General features: G+C 45.2%; 1 protein-coding gene across 1 annotated transcript; it reads left to right on the plus strand.

The window, feature by feature from the left end:
* Positions 1-8,970: 8,970 nt before the first annotated feature.
* igf2b (insulin-like growth factor 2b) lies at positions 8,971-15,522 on the plus strand. Its single transcript, XM_028958139.1, has 4 exons — positions 8,971-9,193; positions 9,733-9,910; positions 10,901-11,082; positions 12,289-15,522. The coding sequence occupies exons 1-4, from the start codon at positions 9,119-9,121 to the stop codon at positions 12,520-12,522; spliced, it is 669 nt and encodes a 222-aa protein (XP_028813972.1). The 5' UTR covers positions 8,971-9,118; the 3' UTR covers positions 12,523-15,522.
* Positions 15,523-16,266: the final 744 nt, after the last annotated feature.

Below are 16,266 nucleotides of genomic sequence, written 5' to 3' on the forward strand. Positions count from 1 at the left end.
ATTAATGGCCGGAGTGTGAGGATGACCGGGAATGGCATCCAACCTATTCTGTCTGTCAACAGTCATTGCGCGTGGCTTCACAATGCTCTGGTGGGCTCACACAGCTGTTGCGCGGCAGATGAATGCATGCGAGATGTTTTTTTATTCATAAAGAACAGTGAACATTAGCACATGCAACACTACTGTGTGCTTTAACAAGCAAGTAAACCTAAAAAAGGCAGCATGTTGAGGAACACCCTGCACTTCTGCTATGTTATAGGGAGGAATTGTGAGGGTAGGAATATATAGCGATGTCCTCATTCTGCACGAGGGGTTCTCCTGACCCGCAGAAGAGGGAGACAGGAGCGGAGAACATCTATCAGCAGCAGCATGTAGCTCTATTATAAATCACAGGGAGTTGTGTGATTTATGAGATAAGATAAGATAATTTGATCCTTTATCAGTCCCACAGGAGGAAATTTTACAAAAAAATCCTGTAATCAAAAAGCCAGGTGTCGGGTCACCAAACACGAATGAATAAAGTAAAAAAAGGCAGATAAAATGTAAAAGACGGTAGGGCATAGTGTTATAATTAAGGTACTGAGACTTTGCAGAAAAAATGCCGAAAGAAAAGAGTAAAATAAGAAAGAAAACTCAGAAATGAGTAGAGCTGCCACACACGGGGGCTCCGGAAGTAGGAATCCATTAATTGGGGGTTCTTTAACGCAACAAGAGTTGGGCGGGATTCCAGTTCCTACCCACCCATACCTGGATCGCAGTGTATTCATGGTCACATGATTGATGTGTTTTGAAGATATAGAACACAAATTACAGGGGGGGGGGGATTACATTCTTTTATGTTTAAAGACATTTAAAACCCCAAACCAAATGGGATCATATCACTGCAAAGGCTTAGAAAACACAGACAAGGATCAGTTGTGCGTACGTCAGTCCTCTGGATCAGGCCGTGGGAAGTGTACCTCTCTTACAGGTACTGTCCACACCTAGCAATACATCAGCGCACCACCGGCTGCCGCATGTCAGCGGGGCTTCCAAGGTCACAGTAGTCCCCATCTGGGTTTCAAATTCAGTGGTAATCTAAGGTCAAAGGTGAGACTTGTTGTTTAGAACGAGTGTCTAGAGGGTTGGATATAAATTTAGACAACGGCTCAGGAACCAAAACAGAGGTTTAATAGACAAGACAAGGAGCAGAGCAGGGAAACATATGGGGTGATGAATACAATGCTGGCATGCAGACTAGAAAGAATGTTTATGACAAACCACAGGTAAAAAAGAATGAAGGTACTCAGGCACACGAGAGACACAGAAGATCAGGAAGACCTGGCCCGGGGCGCTGGGTGCAGTTCGGGCCATGACCCAAATTATTTAATAAATAATGGTGTATGTATTGAGTAATTTGGATTTGTATGGATTGTATGGATTTGCATAATCAATGCAAAAATGATTTTTTTAAAGTATACTCCCAGAGCCTTACGAATCCTATCTAGGCCTTTGCTGTAAACAGACTGTTAATCCTTTATTATTATTATTATTATTATTATTATTATTATTATTATTATTATTATATAATAAATGTTTCAGTAACATTATACCCCAGTCAGTGAAAGCCGAAAAATGGGAAAATAGCACTGTACAAGGAAACATAAATGTAGTTTGACAAAAGTAATAAAAAACCTGGGGACCTTAACAGCCCAAACTATTCAGCTGTCTTCCATCTTTTTCCATATTCCTGTCTGGATCTTCAATTTACAATTTCCTTTTCCTTTTGTGTTGTATATTTAATACAACACTTTCCACGACTTTCCATATGTCTGGGCTTTTGGAGGTGCACCGCTTGTTCTTCACCTCTTCCCTTTTGTCCCCTTGCACCAATTCAGCACTTTCCACTCCGCTGGCACCGAAGTTATGGGGCCAATATGGAGTGAGTCTGGTCTGGGAAAACGATGAGCTTTGCGGGCCTGTTGTGGAAAAACTCAGACGTTTTTGCTCGACACAATGTGCAAAGGGATGTTATGCAGGTGGCTCAGAGAGACGAAGCGACGTGCCTTGCACCCAACTTACAGGCAGTGCACCATCGGAAACATGTCCTGTATCACAGACTTGCCATAGATGTACATCAAGCATAATTACATCAGAAGACAATTGAGAGAAAAGTCAGAAACATTAGAAGCAGGCAGACTGCCATGCTAAATACGCAGTCGTGCTCTTAATGTTTTGGCTACAAGCTCAAGTGAAACCGTGCTCAAGGTTCACACAGGCTGCAAATAAAGACTGATACATGAACATGCTTGCATGAACATGAGACACTTCCTGGCTAATGGTGTCTTGTGTAACCAAAACCGCCCTCACCCTATAACTGTACAACATTAGAGTGAAATTTCTAAGCTGGTCAGGTTGCCACCAGGCATGACTTTTTTGGAAAAGTCCTATAAGCTTTCCCAATAAAACCACACACCCAGGGCTAAATAAAATGTTAAAGTGGCGATGGCGCAATCCTTCGTCCGATTTCACGAGGGCGGATCTGCAGGCACAAACAAATTGTCTGCTTGAAACTATAAATGGACAGACTTGGACAACAGCGTGTGAGCAGACCTTTGGCTGAAGGTTGAGTGGAGTCGAGTTGCACTCGACGAGCTCCTATGGCCCACCCCAGCCTACCCTTTGCTAAACATTGGCACCCGGTCAGGAAGCCAGAGCTCTGCGGTTCCTCTGCGGGGGCCAGTGGCCTCTCCAGCACCTGGGATCAGCAGTCTTCCTCCCTGTGTCACTGAGCATGTCGACTTGTCAGTGGGAGAAGCCATGTCCTCATTTGTGAGATTATCGCCAGGAGACCTCTGCTGAAGTATCACTGGGGGCAAAGGCAAATGCAAGATGTCTCTGTGCTGCGCAAGCACCCAACATTTTTTATTGTTTCATATTTCCCAATTTTTTTCATTCGCAACTATTTTCGCTATGTCGGTGACACTCGGGTGGTTGGCCTGGTTTCACTACTGTTCGCCAACAAAGCAACCCGAGTCTGGATTTGCACTGTGAGGTGTTTGCATGTTCTCCCCTGTGAGTTTCCTCGAGCCGCTCAGGTTTCTTCTTACACTCCAAAGAAATATGTATTAAGTGAATGGCAATGGTCAATTGGCCCTTGTGTGTGTGTGTCAGATATTGTATCAACAAATACGTACAATGTAAATACGTACAGTGACATCCACGTTTTGTAACGGCACGAAACACTTTTAAGCGCTGCCATGGTACAGCGGTGAGATGTTGTCATGGACAAATGAAGAAAAGCTGATTGCAAAGTGTAGAGTTGCCTATGAGCAACTCTATGAGCCTGGAGAAGTAAGCACTAAACAAGCCACTGTGCAGAATCCCACATGCATGTTCGCCAAACCACTTCTTTTTTTTGCTATGCACACAAAATAGATAAAGATTTTGTGTGTGTTTGGCACAAGTGACATTTTTAAATATTGTCTGATTGGACACATTATCAGTGTGTTTGAATTTTGCGGCAGCGCAAAACACATTCTCAGTTGTCCAATGTAGTTTGGAGATGAATATGCATGCATGTAATGCTAACAGCCCATTCATTTTTGGCTTTATGTCTTAACCTAGAATTAGCTGGATTGTTTGCAGTATTTGTCATGACAGCCCATTTCACACATGTACGTGTTTTCAATATAAAAACATCTAAAAATAATTATGAGTAAGGTCACAAGTAAATTTAAAAGCTTGATCTGTTGGATCACCATGCAGTTTGTCATGTGTCTCTTACTGTCATTGTGCACTTCAGTCAGTTTAGAGACCTGGGGGTTTTAAGTTACTTGTAAGGATGTACCAAGGTTTTCCAGCGGCTTGGATGTTTCGGGATTAGACTGTACACAGTGAAAAGTTCCAGGACCTTTTGGATATAAGTAAAATTGAATAAAATAATGAGCCACACTGCAGAGATTGCAAATAAAGTGCATTGTGCATTGCTTGTGCAATGACCAGTTTAACAGTAACTCTATTTTTGCTGCTTCAGCTCTTCATTCCATCCGCATATTTGGAAAGTGCAATGGCTCAACTCCCAGAATGACTTAGCAGTGTTCAAAAATGCTTGCACTGAAAATTCTGTTCAGATCGGACACTATCCATAATCATCTAAATCATCTGAAGGACTGAAAGTGAGCTTTGGGCTATTTTAACATTTTCTGAAATATGTTTCCCCACTTATGAAGTTGACTTCTAGAGCAATTAAAAATGAATATAGAAGTTGTGAAACTATCATAAGGGTCTGTTTAATCCCAGATCTTTGGTTCTTCTGCTTCTACCCACTATGCCACTATGACAAATTTGTTTTGTGCTTTGATTGCTTCTTCTTTAATTGCCGACAGACTATACAATGTAAAGGCACCGCTGTCTCCTGCTGCTAAAAAACAATTATTTTGACCTTTGACATTGACGTTGATTTACATATAGTGTGAATGAGTGAGATCTTATCAAGGCACATGTGGAGAAGACATTCTACTGCCTGGAGAGAACTGATGTCCTGAGAACTTGTGATTGGATCACCCAAGGCAGAAGTCAATGTGGGGTATGAATTAAGGTGTCAGAACACATGGAGTTCCACCAGCAGTTACACAACCCCGTAAGGCTTTAGCGTTTATGTCTTATTTCTTGAAGGCGACGATTGACTTGTAGTGATGCAGGTATGAATGGCAGATGAGCAATACTGGGTGAAAAAAGGCCAAGGTGTTTCATGTTATGTTGACTGAGGACTGGAGGTAAGCAATTTATTACTCTGACAGCAAACACTCAGATCTTTCAACATCGGTGGATTGGTCTGCTGTTGACAGATGTTCAGGCCCTTGACAGCTTCTTCATCTGTTGAGATGTGAGGGATTAATTTTTTTCATTTCATTCATTCGTTCAAGGAGGTAATGGTTCTAACCTTAACTTTAGCCCACTGGAGACAGTTTGTTCTGACACGGGCGTGTGTAGACATGCACAGACATGATCACATCCCGCTTCACTGCATCAAAAAAACTTCCTAAAGGTCTGGATTTCTTTAAGATCCAGGCTGAAGCTTCTGGAAGCCAGTTAAAAATGTGAGAGAAATGTCATCCTGTATACCTGTTCTCAACAGAGGCCTGAGGCCTAGTATTTGCAACACCAAAGGTTGCACAGAAGCCTTAATTTCCTGTCAACATAGATGTTTTGGTTCTTCGTGGAGTTTAATTTTTTAAGGAGGACAAATGACATCTTTCTCCATCTGGCAACAGGGTGACAATCTGGACACAATCAATGGCTTGAAAAATATCTTATAAATCACTACTTTATATCATAAATATCATAAATATATCACTACTTTCAGCTGCTCCTATAAGGGGTTGCCACAGCAGATCAAGCCTGGTCTGGCAGTACAAACGCGGAACCGGTTGACACGTTTCCTATGTAATCAGCATCCTGACCTCTGGTTGGTGCTCAGTCATTGTTTGTTTTATGGACTATGCCTCAGCTCATCCCGACAACTTTAAGGAAACCTGAACCCTCTTACCTGCCTTCTCTGTTCCAGACTCCTGTTCCCCGCCTGTTGTGTTTGTTGTGCGAGCGTCAACATCCATGGGTGTTACAGCGAAAGCTGAGATGCGCTCGTAGGTCAAATGGTGGAGACTCACCTCTTTGCGTTGTTTGGTCATGTGTCTGCTGAAACGGTCAGAAACATACTCCATGAGGGTGGTATCAGGGCCCAACCTCCACAGGTGGGGGTTGAGCTTACAACCTGTGCAGGCAGTATGTTTGGCATATGCCAGAGAACACCAGGACTGGCAAATTTGCCACTGGCCCTCAATGTGCTCGCCAGAGGTAGCCTGACTGCCATTAGGTACCGAGATGAGATCCTCAGACCCCTTGTGAGACAATATGCAGGTGTGGTTGGCCCTGGGCTTCTCCTAATGCAAGACAATGCTAGACTTCATGTGTGGTAGTAGCCTAGTGGGTAACACACTCGCCTATGAACCAGAAGACCCAGATCCCACTTACTGCCATTGTGTCCCTGAGCAAGACACTTAACCCTAAATTGCTCCAGGGGGACTGTCCCTGTAACTACTGATTATAAGTCGCTCTGGATAAGGACGTCTGATAAATCATGTAAATGTAAATGTGGCTGTAGTGTGTTAGCAAATGATTCAAGATGAAGGTATTGATGCTATGGACTGGCCCGCCCATTCCCCAGACTTTACTCCAATGGAGTAAATTTGGGGCATCATGTGGCATCAGGACACCACAGACTGTCCAGGAGTTAGTGGATGCTTTAGTCCAGATCCCTCAGGAGACCATCTGCCACCTCATCAGGAGCATGCTCAGGTGTTGTAGGGAGGTCATACAGGTACGTGGAGGCCACACACACTACTGACTTGTTTTAAGGACATTACATCAAAGTTGGATCAGCCTGTAGTGTGTTTTTCCACTTTAATTTTGAGCGTGACTACAAACCCTGACCTTCATGGATTGATAAATTTGATTTCCATCAATACATTTTGAGTGATTTTTGTTGTCAGCACATTCAACTATGTAAAGAACAAGGTATTTAATAAGAATATTTCATTCATTCAGATCTAGTATGTCTTATTTACCCTTTATCTTTCTGAGCAATAACAGCACCTTGACTTGGGATGGCATCAACAGTTAAAACTGGATGAAATGGGCAACAGTAAAACTCTACTTGGTTGAAGTAGTCCCCTTATCATCGTGATTCCCCCAAATTTCTGAATAAACTGGTTAAAGACATAAGGTACGACAGCTGGACATGTGGAAAATCCCAGCACCGCGCCCCAAACGAGCAGGATCTAACACCTCCCGTTCACAGATCTGCTTGAATAATAAGGGAAACGTTATTTGCTGATGTGTCTTCTGGTTTCAGTGCCATGTGTGTGCAGAGGCAGCTTAGTGGATGGAAACTTCTCTGGCACACCGGTGACTGCGGTGAAAGCAATCCGGCCCAGCAAGGCCTCCGATAAGCTGAGGCAGTGACAAGTGTTCCTTTCAGGAGACTGTTAGTCATTTTTACGCCCTCGGCAACACTAGATTAAATGTTGGGTCAGGCGTGCGGATCAGATCCCAGTTATTCTGAGAGAGCTACGGAGGTGTTGTGATGGAGCGGGGACTCCCTCTCCTGGCATGTTGCTATAACGTGCGACAAAATGTCCAGCCCAGATATAAAAAAAAAAGTGCTTAAGTTAAAAGCTTGAAGACCTGCATTGAATAAAGCTGACATTATAATATCCGATCATGAAAGGGTGCAAACTCAGTGCCTCCAAATGCCTTTAAGATCATTTTCTCTTGACATTGTATTTATTCATTTTTTGTCATTCAAATTCAACAACCATTCAACTGCTTCACCATTGTTAAGTTAAGCGCGTGAGTGTTTTGCACATGTGCAAACGTCCGATTATCACTGTGTGCAGTGAACAGTGATAATGGAGGGTCTTTTTAGTAGGTCCATAACAAGGGTAAGATTCTGGCAATAAATTAAGCAACAGATGAATAAAGATCAATACTTTTGGAGTGATAGTATGATGAACTAGAGACCACTGAACTACTTTTTTCAATATCAGGGAAGTAAGAATAAGAACTGGAACATTCAGTTGTGTGGGTGAGAACAAATGTATTGCTCTACATTACAAGAAATTATGATCCTTTGACAGATGCTTTAATCCAAAGCAATTTACAATCAGGGACAGAATTATCGATAGACAGATCCATGCTGATTTTAATACTGACTTAATTTTTACATATCAAAATGTTGAAATTATGCAAAATTGCAAACAATTACACCAGTATTGTGCGTCTACTGTTTTAAACCATGTCTGTTTAGTATATCTCTAGGTCATGACATTTAAATGTTAAAAAATGTCTCTAGATGTCAACAACTCTTGCCTCATACATATACATAATATTTGTATACATATACAAATATAACTTTTGTGAAACTAAAGTCCAAGTCAGTACATCCCATAACAAGCACCACTGACTGGTACAAAAGAAGTACAAAAGTTTGCCACCGAGTTGCCACTGATCAAGGCACCGTCCCCACACACTGCTCCCCGGACGCCTGTCATGGCTACCCTCTGCTCACCAAGAGCGACGGTTAAACGCAGAGGACACACATTATTGTGTGCACCGTGTGCTGTGCTGTGTATCACAATGCCAATCACTTTCACTTTTCAATGATCTAACTGAGTTTAAATCGGAGAACCACGAGATGGCGATGCATGCTCAGGTCTGTAAAAGTCACCAGCCTACTTTGGCCCACTTCTGTGGTTCAGTTGCCGCTGGTGCAGTATTGCCTTGGGAAATCATCGTATGCACGTACATGCAAACAATACCAAGTGTTCGACAAAGACATCGCATGCAACTTTGCAAAGAGAGAGGGAGATGCACGGCAGCAGAAAAAAAAAAAAAAAAAGTCCGCCTCACCAGCTGCGTTGTTCCCGTCCGGCCGCTAGGGGCGTAAACTCTCTACCTCGGCACACTAATTAGCCACAGTTACAGTAGACTGTTACAAACGTGTCATAGTGCGTCACCTTACAATCAATGCATCCATTGTATTTTTTGCCATTTTTTTGAAACCACGAAAACGTTTTTTTTTAACGTGTTTTTTTTTTTATGAAAGTTTGAAGCCAGCAAAGCTGTTCAGCAGATAAGAAAAAAGGCCAGAGACTGACCATGATTGTCGTTAGATGTACGCCGCAGATGGGCTCGGCATAGAACACAAATTGTAAGGTAGGTGGTCCAGGTAATTGATGGGGGGTGGATCGATAATTAAATCGGACCTCCCCATTCAGACATGCGCGAGGCGACGGAGGGGGGGGGGGGGTGGTGGGTGGTAATGTGGGTGGTGTGTGTGAGTGTGTGTGTGTGTTGGGGGGGGGGGGGTAAAGGGGCGGGTTTTGCTATAAAACGCCTGTCGCTGAGAACTTTTGCCTGTCGCCTGCTTTTTGGGACAGCTTCACACCACCACCACCACCACCACCACCACCATCTCTCCCACAGACTCCCATCCACTCGGGGAACGTACCCTCACCTGCAGACCTCCCTCCGCCAAACACGCGCGGAAGTTTTACCGGCAGCCCGCACCGCCGACATGGAGGGACAGAGACCGCAGAGACGGAGCTCGGTGTGCCACACCTGCCTGAGGACGCAGGGCGGCAGGAACACGGTAACTCGACCAACTCAATAGAAAGTCATTAAGAAGGATAAAAAAACAAAAAAACGAATGAAAGTGACGGTGTTCGGTGCACGCGGAGGGTTTAAAGCGGGGGGAACGGGACGGGACGCCTTATTCATGCCGGACCGCGCTGCAGCGTCGCTCCTTCTGTCCCGTTAAAGCGTGATCGGGGCCGAAATAAAAAAAAAAAAAAGTCCCGGCGGCTCTGACACGCGCGGCGCGAGGGGGCGACAGGATCGCGGCCCGTCGCGTTCGTGGGGGGGTGGGGGGTCCAGTCGAGTATCGAGCACCCCATGAAGGGGGGGGGGGGGGTCTGTCTTGCAACTTGTTGATCGTTGTGTAAGAGTCACGGAGCTGATAAACCCCCAATCGGTTCGGACCTGGGGGGCGCTGGGGGGGGCGGCTCGGCAGATATGCCAGAATGCTGACGTCACAGCACGATCCGTTCCACGATCACCTCGGTGCATGAAAGAAAACGTGAATCGGACTCGGTCGAGAGCGGCTGCTGACCAGTCCCGTGTTCTTTGCAGACCAGGAGGCTGGAGATGACCACCACCACCACCACCACCACCACCACCGGCCGGGCGCTGCTGTGCGCACTGGCGCTGGCGCTCTGCGCCGTGGACGCCGCGTCGGCGGAGACGCTGTGCGGAGGGGAGCTGGTGGACGCGCTGCAGTTCGTCTGCGAAGACAGAGGTTTCTACTTCAGTACGTCACTTTGCGTAACGTGTGTGTGTGTGTGTGTGTGTGTGTGTCTTGGAGTGTCCGGGCGCGCACTTGCGCTCGGCCAGCTGTGCGCCGCGGTGCTGACTGCGCGAATTCGCCGCGTACGCACAAAGAAGGGAGAAGGAGCCACAATGAAGTGTTTGTGTAAAGTAATAGTACCCAAGTGGCATTCCATTCACCTCTCCACAAGCCTTCCTTCCCAGGCCGAAGTGACACAATCCAGCAACGTCGAACGAATAATAATACCAATACTACTCCTACTAATAATAAAAACCTTCCTTCGCTTACCTTTCCCCGCAGAGCGAGAACAGGCGAGCATAACAACTGTCATTTCCCAGCCACTGGCACCAACAAACAGTTGGGCTCTTTGTGTTCGTTTGGCCGCAGAAGCCTCACTATCCAGAGAGATCATTATCCAATTGGGGCCAACATAGATTTGCTCGGTCCCCCCCCAGCCCCCTTCCCCCCGATTTGGCCCTTTTTTTTTTTCCTCTCTTGTGCCGCCACCCCTACAACCGATCTTGGCCCGTCTCCAGGGAGAATTTCGTCCGGCCTTAAGGTCCCAGGCATCGCTTGGCTTAGGCCACGTCTTCCTGTCTGTCTGTCCCTCTGCTCGACTCTCTAATTCGGCACGGTGTTCCGTCAGGCCGCTGTTCCCCACCTGTCTGTATTGCACTCTCTCTCTCTCTCTCTCTCTCTCTCTCTCTAGCTGCCTTTATCTCTGCTGAGCTGGCAGAGGGACAAGGTCAAAGGATAACCTCCATTTCGCTTATTTACTCATCCAGAGCGAGATTTAACGCCTCCGTTGCCCTTCCTCTGTCCTTGGGTTTCTCCACCGGGTGTCTGGTCCGGAGACGTTAACATTAACGGCGTGCACGTGTTCATTAAAAGCAATGATAGCGTGGACAGAGGCACGAAACGCTCCGTCGGGGACATGTCTTCTATAACTCGCTCTTGTCTTGTGCTCCTCAGGTAGGCCAACCAGCAGATTGTCGCCCAGTCGACGTCCGAGTCGGGGCATCGTGGAGGAGTGCTGCTTCAGGAGCTGTGACCTCAACCTTCTGGAGCAGTACTGCGCCAAGCCCGCGAAGTCCGAACGGGACGTCTCGGCCAGTTCTCTACAGGTCATCCCGGTGCTGCCTGTGCAGAAGCAGGTAAGCGGGCCGTGAGAAAAGCCATATCTCCGCCGCGATCTGGCCCTCCCTGCGTCACTGCGCCTCGCCCCCATGTCCCTCGCATGCGGGACTCGTGAACAAGCCCACGGCAGGTGCTGTTTACCCCGTTTAACGGGTGACAGTAAGCAAGCGTGTCCTCAGAATCTGCTGAGCAGCGCGGAAAGATCCGGGAGGTCAGCTGCGGGGTTCCGCGGGCCAGGAATTTGCCTTCTTATGGGTCGAAGGTCACCTTCTGAATTTTTTTTTTTTTTTTTTCGGAAATTCAAACTACGCTGGGTCCATGGGTGAAACTGGCACGGTCTTTGCACGAGTAGGCAAACGTTCTGAAGCTTGCACGTTTTTGGCACCGGAACGCCCCCCCCCCCACGTCAGCGCACCATAAAATCGCCGCGGAGAGGAAGAGAGAAATGGCGAACACTCCGATTGATTCCTTGTGGAGGGGTCAGACATTCACTGGGGCGTCAGGAGGGACAGGGTGAAAGCGGACATTCACAACAAGCGTCGTTGTCGCATAAATCCCTGGTACCCCTTTCTCCCTGGGGGGACCTTTCAAGTCTGAATCCGCCATTTAAGGGGACGTTGGGGGGTGGTGTTGGCCGGTGAAAGTGTTTCGAGCTGGAATGTGTTTACGGCGCTGATAGCGGTTTGTGTGTGTATGTGTGTGCATGCGGGGAGAGTTGGGGGGCTGGGTGGGGGGCTTGGGGAACAATGGCCGGTCTCGGGTACGTTCATTTAGAGGGCTTGGGAACCAGGCTGCCGCCATTCTCCAGGTCGTTTGAAGCCGGGCTCGGAGTAAAGCTGGTTTTTACGCCGTCGGAAATCGCAGCGCCACGTTCCGACACTGAACGTCATCTGAAACTTACTTAGTCACAGACGGGGGAGGGGCGGGGGGCAGAAAAAAAAAAAAAAAAAAACTAATTGGCACCGTCCGAAACACCCCAACGCCCTTTGAGTTTTGCTGCGCCTGGGTCAGTTGCGATTATTCATTAAACCAAAAAGCAACTGAAGACCATTCAGGGGGTGCCTAGAACGATTCATAATGATGAGACGACTTGTTCTCCTCATTAAAATTCCAGCCACGCTTCTAAACAAATTGCGTCCCGCCATTGAAATGTGTCCATAAGCCCTTATTTACGCATCTCCCCCTGTTTTCTTGTTCCCTCCATCTCTTTACGTGCCTCTCAGGAGGTCCCGAGAAAACACGTGACCGTGAAGTATTCCAAATATGAGGTGTGGCAGCGGAAGGCGGCGCAGCGGCTACGGAGAGGCATCCCTGCCATCCTGAGGGCCAAGAAGTTCCGGCGGCAGGCGGAGAAGATCAAGGCCCAGGAGCAGGCCGTGTTCCACCGGCCACTCATCACCCTGCCCAGCAAGCCTCCAGTCCTGCTTCCCACAGAAAGCTACGTCAGCCACAAATGAATCCGGGATTGTTTGCACAGATGAAGAAGAAAGAAGAAAGAAGAAGAAGAAGAAGAAGAAGAAGTAGGGGGGGAAAAAGGACTCGTGGATTAAAGCTTTGTCTCTGACGTCGTCTCTGTGGCAGTCTTCTCCGGCCCCACTGCTAACCCCCCCCCACCCAACAACCCCACCCACCCCGCCACGCGTTCACCCACATTCTTCCCATCTCTACTCTCATTTCTCCAAACCAGAAACATTAGCGATTAGGTAAATTCAGGTGGACCTTTCAAGGACAGGAAGACCAGTCTAAAGGGACGAGCAGAAGCTGACAGACCCGCATGCCAGATGCCAGAAACGCTTGCTAATGTCCAGAGGACACAGAATGGCAGAATGTTGTTGTATTTTCTTTTTTTTTTTATCATTTTGAAGGACACCTGAATGTGAACAACAGCTAGCATGAAAGAATCCATTCCACACCGATCTCCCAAGACAAGAGTATTTTCTTTTTAGTCTTTTTTTTTCATATTAGTTTGCACCTAACTATAAAGGAACTTCCACACTGTAAGGAATATTTTTTTTTTATATATAAAATTAGATTCCTGTTCCAGCACCTTTTAATCACAGACGAGAGAGCGAGAAAAAAAAAAGCAGAAAAATTAACTCTGCAAATTGCACATTGCCACGGATTACGTCAAAGTTCTTGTTAAGTAAATGAAAATGGCACTATTTTTTATGGACAATGAACGTGTAGCTCAAATAATGTCATGGTGCTAGCTTTGGGAATGGACTCAAAGAAGAGGAGGTTGGAAAGCACGTGTTCTTTGTTTCTTCGAATAATTATTAATACTTTCCGTTTTAAGGAAAGTGTGACTTTTTGCGAAAGAAAAAGATTTTATTGGCTGAGACAGCGGGGAAGGGGATGTTGCTGTGTGCAATTGTGTTGGGATGCAGTGCGGGGTTTGCTTTGGCGCAACGACACACACACACAGAAAAAAACACACACAGGCTGCGCTTTGGGCCCAGTGCTGCCGCCACGCAACAAGAACACGAGCATTGTGGGAGTGCTGATGTCACGCCTGCATACAGACTGGACTTCCTGTGAGCTGTGGCTTGCACATCCTGCCTTGCACTGCAGGAAGGAGAGAGGACATTGAACAAGTGGGATGTTTTGTGTTTTTTTTTTTTCCTCATTGTTTGTTTGTTTGGTTCATTTTTTTTTCTTTTCTTTTTCATGGAATCTTTTCAAGGAAAAAAAGAAAAAAAAAACTGTCAGTTTCTGGTACCGTGACATTCCTGCATAATAGGCTTTTTTCATCTTATTTTCCATGATTTTTGTTATAATGTTATTTTACAGTTCTGAAGAAAGGCACAAAATTTCAAATCAAAGGGAAAAACGCAATAATGTCAACTAACATTATATTTTTATGTGTATCTGTAGTATTCACATGCTTTTGCCTGAAAACAAATACTTGAATATATATAAATATATATAAATATATATATAAATATATAATTAGTTTCCAGGGACGTCATGTTATATTCTTTTAGTCTGAGCTGTATCTTGCGTAATGAGCCGCCAAGCTTTTTTGTTTGTTTAAATACAAATAAGGGCACTGTATAAAGGCATTATTTATTTTGTTATAAAATTATATAAATATATATATAAAATTTGGTCCAAATAATATACGTAGCACTGATGCTCAACTGACAGATTTATTTTGTATTCTGTCCTGTTCCCTTTTTATTTGTTATGCTTTTTTTGTAGATGCTTTGTACCAAAAAAAATTTTTTTTTGTTGTATGGTTTGCTGCAGAGTTGTTTTAAATGAATATTTTAAAAACAGCAGTAGCCTGGATTGCTTAGGCATATTATATCACACAAGACAGGCACATATTATACTGAAAACCTGGCTCGCTATCCTGCCAAATTGGGATTCTCCTTTTTGTTTGTTTGTTAAAAGCAAAAATTTCACGCCTGACTCACATTCATCTGGATAAACCTTTTGCGAATTTTTGATTGTATTCAGTCCACTGCTATTTAAGCCACTTTAGTAGGGTCGGTAATGGAGGTCATAATTGTGCGTGTTTTAGTTGAACCCTGTTATCAGTGCAGCGTGTGGCTTGTTCTGAGCTTTGGTGCAGAGTCCAGGTTTCGAGAGGGGAGGGGGTGGGCACGTACCCTGACCTTCCACCACTGGTCCGATAGGCTGCGCTGGCCCGTGTCTGGGCCTGAAACTATGGGTGGTTCTCCCCCATCTACCCATCTGGGTTTCGGGTCACGAATCGATCCTGCCTCTGTCTCTGGTCCGGATCTTTAAGCTGCCTTTAAGCATGACTCCTTCACGCCCCCCATTCATGTCTTGTTGATGAAGGGCTACCTAAAGCAGTTTTAAATCTCAAGAAAACAATATGGTTCATCAGAGAGACTGAGGCTTTGGTTTCCACAACTGTAGAGGAAGAACTGGCAAGGACATACCGCTTCAAGGAACCATAAATGGTCCTCTGGTCATTTTTTTTCAGTGATGTTTATATTTCGTTTTCGGCAATATCACTCTTACATAATGTTCATAGAAGAAATACTGTCACCATATATCACAGGACATCTGTGGCACACATATACAGTTCAGTACTACAGTACTACTTCATACTACAGTTTTGCACATGGCCGTATAATACTCATGTCTTTCTGAATTCATTTCAGTTGTGTTGCGAAGCAGTGCAATTATTATTGTTACTATTGTATCCCATAATTCCAGTGACTTCTTTTTTATTTTGCTAGGACTGCATTTACTATCATTTTATTTGATCAGGCTACTTCACATTTGAATGGCATAGAAGAAGAAGAAGAAAAAAACTCCTTTTTTTTGCGGAATATGAAGGGATCTCTTTGCCACATGTTAGTGTCAGTAGCCCACTCATCCTGTGCCAATTTCATTACTTTAACCTCTGCACGCTAGAACGTCCGAAATGCACAATTCATGTACTTCCATTTTTAATATCAATAAAAAAACATTTTATCTGACTGCTTCCGAGTCTTTGGAGAATTTTTTTTTGTCTGTGTGTGCATATATTGCTGCTGCGTGTCAGTGTGTAAATCATTCAGTAGGTTCCGAGATCCGCATAGAACACCAGGGGCTTTCAACATCCTTCTTCTTCTGCACTGAAGCAGCACTGAAGATACCTAAAAGTGTGCTAATGAAAGTCAGTGCACTAAAAGTGTGACCGCTTTTCTGAGAGATGAGCTCGGAATGCTAAGCTGCAGTTCCTACACAGAAATCCTACTGACTGGAAGCACATCAACCAGGCACCATATATGGCTTTGTGAAAATCCATTGTATTTAATTAATTTTAAAAAGAATGTTATTACACACACCCATCGAACTGTTTTTTTAAAGGTTGGCCACACAAAAAGCTTATAATGATGTGAAATGCCCATCATTGAATATACTACACAAGCAAGAAAATGGTCTATTAAGTTAGCAGTGCTCACATTTAACCATCTGTAGACATGCAAGGAAGCTGTGCAGAAAGCCGAGATGAAATGCACCAGTGGGGATGAGGGAAGGAGAGACCCGACACCCATTCCCAGCACTAGAAATATGTCATTGTAATGGATGTCCTTGGTGAAAAGCAGAAAATCTCAACCTGGCTAATGTTAAGTGCAAGGCTTTGACAGATTCCCTCATGAACCTGGCTTATGCAGCAGGCAACCTGGCCTGTGTGCGTGTGTGTGTGTGTGTTCACCGAGGCGCAGTAACAGAAGCAT

Source organism: Denticeps clupeoides, chromosome 17 (genome assembly GCF_900700375.1).
Source record: "Denticeps clupeoides chromosome 17, fDenClu1.1, whole genome shotgun sequence".
In the NCBI taxonomy this organism is placed as follows: domain Eukaryota; kingdom Metazoa; phylum Chordata; class Actinopteri; order Clupeiformes; family Denticipitidae; genus Denticeps; species Denticeps clupeoides.